Source organism: Pteropus alecto, unplaced genomic scaffold, assembly GCF_000325575.1.
Source record: "Pteropus alecto unplaced genomic scaffold, ASM32557v1 scaffold152, whole genome shotgun sequence".
Lineage (NCBI taxonomy): Eukaryota > Metazoa > Chordata > Mammalia > Chiroptera > Pteropodidae > Pteropus > Pteropus alecto.
In genome coordinates, this window is record NW_006432227.1 from 6,215 (window position 1) to 14,218 (window position 8,004).

At 40.2% G+C, this 8,004-nt stretch overlaps 1 protein-coding gene across 1 annotated transcript in view; it reads left to right on the forward strand.

Annotated features, from left to right (window-relative positions):
- Positions 1-8,004, forward strand: part of SLC45A2 (solute carrier family 45 member 2) — a 27,592-nt gene that overhangs the window by 6,208 nt on the left and 13,380 nt on the right. The window contains exon 3 of the mRNA XM_006907129.3: positions 6,014-6,339. Within this exon, the coding sequence (XP_006907191.2) occupies positions 6,014-6,339 (326 nt within the window). The remainder of the gene's footprint in view (positions 1-6,013; positions 6,340-8,004) is intronic.

The following is an 8,004-nucleotide window of genomic DNA, read 5'->3' on the forward strand; positions in this document are numbered from 1 at the left end:
AAGTTTTGTGCCCCCAAATTTTCTTTTTTTTTTTTTTTTTTTTTTTTTTAAGGAAAGACTGGGGGGAATGTCCCAGGGGGACATTTTCGTCCTCCTGCTTCTTCTGTCTCTTATATTTAAAAGTAACTCTACCTGCCCTTCATCCTGGCATATGCGGTAGTCCCAGTGGGTTTAGGGGCACCACCCTCATCTTCTCACCTCATGCCTTCACCTCTAGGTACATCTGAGGCTGTGGAACCCACCTCATCAGTAGGAAATTCCTCCTTTGTGTCAAAATGCTTCTAATGGAGTATATTTCTGCTAAATTGAGCCCAAGGCCTCGCCATTCTTAGCAGCAGCTCTACCCATCAGTAGGAGGCCCGGATGAGGCATGACGGGGAAAGGCTCCTCCTCTTAACTGCTAAGCAGCCTCAGTATTTCTGAACCACTGTTTCCTCACAGGTTTACACAATGTTAATTATTAATTACACAATGTTAATTATTAATTACACAATGTTAATTATTAATATTTACACAATGATAATTATTAATATTCTGGCAAATGGCCCCAGACCTGGAGCAAGGAACCATTTAAAAAGATTCAATACCAAATGTTTATATTGACTTCATTTCCTCCATCCCCATGGACTTGCAAAAGTTTAATCTGTAACGATTCAATGAGGAGCTTGCCCCATGTACGTCTTTGGAAGAATGGGTAACTTGTGAGGCTCAGTCTCTTTTAATTTTAATTTTTTTTGATACTTCAAAGTATGCATGAGGTTGGCTGTGGTCTGAGTTTGACAACGTGGCCTAGCTCTGTGAAGGAGACAGCTGGACCACTTGTGGGCCCTTGTTTTGTAAAGGCTGTTAACTAATGCATCAGCAGATGTCCTTTGGATGCTCCAGCTTATGGTTTGGCCCGTGGCCTAGTGATTAATTCCAGGGGCCCCAAGGAGGCTTATGTTGACAGAGATAAATGAAGTCTGGATGTAGATGTGGGATTTGGTGTTGGCCTTTGTTGTAGCTAAGATGACTGGGCTTTGATTAGGAGACTATCTTTGAAGATAAAATCCTTAACAAGCAGAGGATGCAAAAAGGAAAGCATTCGGTTGACTCCTACAGCCCCCTACTGGCCCCTATATCCGGAGTATGATAAAATTTAAAAGTTTCCATCCAGAGTTTTAATATGTTATCTATTGGAATTATTTCCCCAATGGCCCACTATTCCTTCAGGGTATGTTCTGTTGTGACTTTCAGCTACATCTCACAATAGCTTGGGAACAAACAAAACAGTTTTGCCTATTTTGTCTCCCCATTCCCTTTCCAACCTCCCCCCACCCCCACCAAAAAAAAAAAAAGAGAGAGAGAGAGAGAGAGAAGAAAGGATTAGAAATTCCCTAAGTTACTATAGCATGTGTCAGAGTTTTACTTAACTGATTAATTAGTGAACCAATAGGGAAGTTCTTGCAGGATAAATTGTGTGCGTGTATGTGTGTGTGTGTGTGTGTGTGTGCGCACGCGCGTGCGCGCACAAATGACTAGCAAAGGAAAATAGTTCTAGGTTAGTTTAGATCTGATTAACCTTCTACAAAGCAAGAAAGCAATAACTCTGTAATCATTTTGGGGTGACTTCTCTACTAGGCTACAAAAATATAATACAACTCATAGAACCCTATTAATGACTGCAAATTAACCTTAATTTTATAGGACTGCACATCAGTTGTGGATTGTTGGTCAAATATCCTATGACAACAAAGTCTAGTTCCCCAAGAATGTCAGGTGAGGGTAGAGCTGGTTGATTGGAAAATACTCTATTACCTGGCTATTCAAGAGTGACGTTTGGACTAGCAGCATCGGTGGCACTGGGAGGCTTGGAAGGAATGCAAAATCTCAGGTCCCACACTAGATCTTCAGAATCAGAATCTGTACCACAGATTGAATGTTTGTGGCCGCCCCCCACCCCCACCGCCGCCAAACATATATATTGAAAACCTAATGCCCAATGTGATGGAATTAGGGGTGGAGCCTGGAGGAGGTGATTAGATCATGCGGACTCATGAATGGAATTAGTACCCTTATAACAGAGGCCCACGAAAGCTCCCTTGTGCCTTCTGTCAAGTGAGGTGACAGTGAAAAGATAGCTGTTCATGAGGAAGCCGGTTCTCATCAGATACTGAAGCTGCCAGTGCCATGATCTCAGACTTCTCAGCCTCCAGAACGCGGGCTATAAATGTTCGTTGTTTATAAGCTACCAAGTTTATGGTATTTTTGTTAAAGTAGCTTGAATGTCCTAAGACAACCTGCATGTTAACAAGATATCCATATGATTCATGTGCACATTAAAGTTTAAGAAGCACTGCCCTAGAATGATATTTTAAAAATCAGGCACTTAACAGTTGTTACTCTTTCCAGGTCTGAGATACATGTTTCTTCCACAGTACTTGCCACACGCAAGCAGTGGTAAACCGCTGTCTCAGACCTCAGAGTGATCCCTAGACTCTAATCACTGGGCCTTGAATGATTTAGTCCTTCCAGCCACCTCTAGGCAAATTGTCACTCTCAGTGCAGTGCAGACAGTCCCTGACTTAAAATGGTCTGATTTATGATTTGTTGACTTTACGATGGTGTGAAAACAGTACCGTTCAGTAGAAACTGTATTTCAGGTTTTGATTTTGATCTTTTCCTGGGCTAGCTGTGTGTGTGTGTTAAATACTCTTGTGATTCTGAGCAGCAGCAGCGAGCCGCAGCTCCCAGTCAGCCACTCAGTCACGAAGGTAAACAGCCAGTACTCTACAGCATATTCATTGTTGGATGATTTTGCCCAACTGTAGGCTAATGTAAGTGTTCTGAGCACATTTAAGGTAGGCTAGGCTAAGCTGTGATGTTCGGTAGGCTAGGTGTATTAAATGCATTTTCAACATAAGATATTTCCATTTCTCAGTGGTTTATTGGGATATATAACCCATTGTAAATTGAGAAGCATCTGTCATTCTCTTCTGCTTCTGGGTGAGACTTTGGAGTTCACGTTTTCTGTAGGAAGTTAGTAGGGCATTCAGTTTTAGCTCCGGTTCTACCACTGTATATGTTAATGCTTTATGTGTATTATAATGAAACCCTCATGACACTCATATGAGGAGGCATCACTACCCCCATTTCTCAGAGGAGAAGTTCCCATCATCACATGATTAGAAATCACACGGGTGGAAATGGAAATCTGCCATAATTCCAAACCCTTCCTTTCCATGTTGTCTCCTGTCACTTCACTACTGTAGCCTGTGGCTTTCTGATCTAATTCAACTAGACGAGCTCCAGACATCCTTCTACCTCTAAGAACCTTTGGATTCATTGATGTATTGAACCTTTATGAACTTCACTGCTAATTAAGAGGAACTCTATAATAATTGTTAATAATCAATGTACTATTGATATCACTAAGTACCAAAAATAAATAAACTCTTCAGAGTCCTACTAGACTCTCTAAGTACCCAACTCACAGTTCTAAATCATTTATTATAGTTTTTAAAAAGTAGTTGTTTACTTATCTGCTTCTCCCATTTGGTATTGCCTTCTGGGGAGGAGAGGATGGGGTACCGTTTCTTATTTATGTTTATAGCCCCAGAAACTAGTAGAGTCCTTTACATATATTTACTGCTCAATAAATATTTATTGAAGTAAACAAAACTAGTAGACATAAAACTGGACTGGGAAACCTTTAATTATAGAACTCAATTGCTCTAATATAAATCCATCATTATATTTATATCTGTATATTTATGTTCATAAAATCACCATTACATTAAATAGTGGATGACTTATTTTACAAATCACTTCTTTCAAATGGGCAGAGGTCTTCTGTTATACATTTTCTCTGCTCAGTGGAACAATAAGTTTGAAGGAAAGAGGCATAAATGATAGAAACGTTAAGTGGTAATATGACAACCATTGATCTGGTTGCAAATGAGAAATAGTTTCCAAAAGGAAAGTGTAAATTTTTCATAGGGTTAATTAAAGTTAGGGGTTCTTAACTGGAAGCTATTTTGCCCCCTAGGGGACATCAGGCAATGTCCAGAGACATTTTTTGTTGTCCCAACTGGTGAGTTGGAGTTGGAGGGGTTGTTTCTGGCAGCTAGTGGGCAGAGGCCAGAGATGCTGCTAAACAGCCTATAATGCACAGAACAGCTTTGCATAGCAGAACTAACCAGCTCAAAATGTCAGTAGTGCCGAGATTGAGAAATTCTGATCTAGATGGACATTTAAATGCTGGGCATTTTTACGTTCTTGTTGCTTGGCTGCTTGACTCAGCACATGACCTCTGATACCCCTGGCGTCCCCACGATTGCATAAAGAGAGTCATTGTCTAATGGTGATCCAGAGCCACCACAGTCCCAGAACTGCCCTAATCAACAGCAGTGTGTCTGCCTCAAGGGCCTCCCCTATCCCTCAGATCCTCGGCACATACCATCCAGGACAGGTCACCATATGTATATGCCCATCATCCATAACTAGACCATATATTTCTGTTGGCAGAGAATATATGTTTTACTTCATTGCACACCACTGGCTGCAATTTCCCATAATTCCACCTTAACATGCTTTGGCACTCGGGGCATGGTAATAGTGCTTTATTTTTGGAATTCAGTGGTTAACAGTTGGTCATCTGTAAATATCCTCTATAGTAAATTTCAGCTAACCAGAATGTGAAGTGACCAGAATCATCCATTCTCCCACCATTCTGGATAAGTTAGGATTCATGGTACTTGTCATTCCTGGGGTGTTCCTGGGGTCAAGGTTTATGTCAGTTTAGGTATTTAGGGTTAGAAAAAGAGAATTCTGTAAGAGAATTCTGTAAGTCCTGTTTTCTTCTTTGATTCTCTGGTTTGTGAGAATGTTGTCTTTATCTGGGGGCAAAAAAAATGGAGACTTCATTCCCATGAGAAAAATGAAAACAAAAATAAGCTGATCTGTCCAGGTAAATAGTTGTGCTTAGTAAGGCATGATGGGAGGCTGACATTGAAAGGTATCTGACAGGAGGATCAGCCCTACATAAGCTTGTGATGTAGATGGAAGGTATGTTTCGCATCTATTTCCTTACTGCCCTGGACATCCTCCCACCCCATGGCGTCTACCCCTGTGTTCTCAGAAGTCATCAGTGCCTGCCACCAGAAGGAAGGTCTGAGGAGCACTTGCTGCTCTGGTGCTGAGTCATGCACTGTCTCGTCCATTCCAAGAGCACTTGCATTTTAAAACAGGAACTCAAAAGAGTGAATCACTAATAATAGAATTTCAAATATGAGACTATTAAGACAGAATCAGTTTTGAGGAGCCCTTCCTCAGTGTCCCTCAAGTTATACTATCTTTAAGCATAAGCAGATAAAACAAGCACCAGAAAAACTTCAGGTCAGTATCCTATGAGATAATAAGGTTTTTAAAATTTCATGTTTAAATTTTTGTTCTTATTTGTTCTGTGGTTATCAACTGGGAACAAGTACCATTAGCTTCTAATAGAGGAAAGAAGACTCGTTCCAAGGCTGTTTGATCTTCACAAACTCGTATCACCCTAGAAAGCTTATTAGTAGATAAATGACAGTACAAATAATTATGTTTTATTATAATCAGAAATAGATTTTCTTTGGGGTTTGTTAAGGTCAGGTATTTTAGTTTTTAAGCAGAGAGAGAGTTTGGTTTGTAAAGGCCACAAGAATTCTGATAGTGGCAATATTTACTAAGCACTTACTATGTCTGGCACTATTCCATTTTCCAATTTTGACTCTACTAGTAGGTTGCTCTTTTATTATCATCCCATATTATGAGTGAGGAATTCCAAGGTCACAGCAAGTGCATGCTAGAGCTGAGCCTCGAACCCACACTTCTCGGCTGCAGGCGTCTTAGCCTCTCGCTGTGTTACCCCTCCAGTCATAACCAGGTACCTCTGCTGTCCTTGGGGAGATTTCCCACTGAAGCGAAAGGGCCCAGGCACGATGGAAAGGGAAGAAATTTTGCCAAACATGCTAATACACTCTTTCTTGCTTTCCAGGTTTTGGAGGTGCCCTGGGTTACCTTTTAGGCGCCATCGACTGGGCCCATCTGAAACTGGGAAGAGTGCTGGGCACAGAATTCCAGGTCATGTTCTTCTTCTCCGCCTCGGTCCTCATTCTGTGTTTTATTATTCATCTGTGCAGTATTCCTGAAGCCCCACTTAGAGATGTTACAAAGGACATTCCTCCACAGCAAGCCCCCCAGAACCCTCCATTGTCATCAGACAGAATGTATGAGTATGGGTCTATCGAGAAAGTGAAAAACGATTCTGTAAACCCGGAATTGGTGATGCTGGGAGAAAAAACCAAAAATCCTGCTGCACAGGTAAAGATGCAAATTCTTTACCTGTTGGGAAAAATACTCTGGTTCTTGCCCTTTCTTCTTTTGTTCTTATTCTTTGTTTCGTTAATTTGATGTGAAGAATTTTGTGAAGTCAATTAAATTTTTAAATTCCCAGTAGCTATTATCCCTTAGAATTACAACTTTGTACCTCAAAGAAGATTGTGCGCATTTTCCTCTGGTCCTCCTGTCTGTCGTTCTTTTCAGAACATCAAACCAAGAAGATGAAACCAGGTGCAAAATGTTAGACCATAAGTGAAGCCTGGAATCGTCCTCGGGCCATGAGAAATCTTTTTTTTTTTCTTTTTTTTTTTCTTTTTCGAGAAATATCTTTATTTCTTATATTAGGAGTATAAATTTGTTTCTCCAGATGACAATATCCCTGGGTTGGTAGCCGGGTTGCTTATGTTGAATGTATATTTCATGAGTTGATTAGATATTCCTTTTAGTCTAATGAACTGCTCAGTGAATTAATTAGCTTAAAATTTTAAGGAAAACTCCCTTAAATGCCAGAGAAATGGAACCAGGTTAAGATGAAATGGTCAAAGAGAAGAGACTAGAACTATGCTGACCGATAGAGTAGCTCCTGGTCCCATGGGAATATTTAAATTAAAATTAATTACAATGAAATAAAATTAAAGCATCAGTTCCTTAGTTGCATGAGCCACATTTCAAATGCTCCATAGCCCCATGGGCCTGGTAGCTACTGTATAGGACACTGCAGATATAGAACATTTTCATCATTGTAGAAAGTTCTGTTAGTCAACGCCGATACATAGCTGTAAAAAAAAAAATACTAAACCTCAGGGATAGAAAACAAAGGATTCTCTTACTGGCAAAGAGATTGCAAAAGATCTGATTTTAAATCTTGGTTCCTCTAGCTGACTGACTTGTGTTATTCATTCAGAAAATAACTGTCAGGCACCTGCTGTAGGTAGCCTGATGATTAAGGGCATAGGTGTTCAAATCCTGTCTCTTCCACCTCTGGAATGTATGACCTCGGGCTTCTACATTTCTGTAAAGTGAGAAAGGAATTCTGTTTACCTACAAGAGTTTTGTGCAGATCACATGAGATTATCCATGCAAAGTTATTTAGAGTGGTTCCTGCCACATAGTAAAGTATTAGGTGTAGGTACTGTTATTATGAGCCTGGCAGGATGCTGCGTGCTCTGAGGACAAATGGGGAACAGACTTAATCTGTATTCTAATAGAATTTTCCAACAAGCTCAGTGAATCTCATTTTCTCTATGAGCTTGACTCCTCTCGTTGGCTTGATCTATTTTCAGATGCTCAACTAAGATAAAGCATGGAAAGGTGCTTTTTCATAAGAATATAAACATATCATAATCATTATTCATTCAGTAAACTACTTCGGGTGCTGATTATATCCAAAGCCCTCTACTGGGTAGTTAGAGATTATAAAATTGATTAATGTTTAGTCACTACGCCCAAGGATTTATAGCCTAACAGGGAATATGAGCCATTCATACCTGTATTTATATTCTAAGGTAGAATATGGTAAATGCTATAAAAGCAATGTGTCAGTCCAGGTCTTCTAAAAAGCAGACACCAAGACAAGATAAGATGTGTAAGAGATTTATTGGGAAAAACACCATGAAGGATGAATGTGAGGAGAGGGAGCAGAAGGAG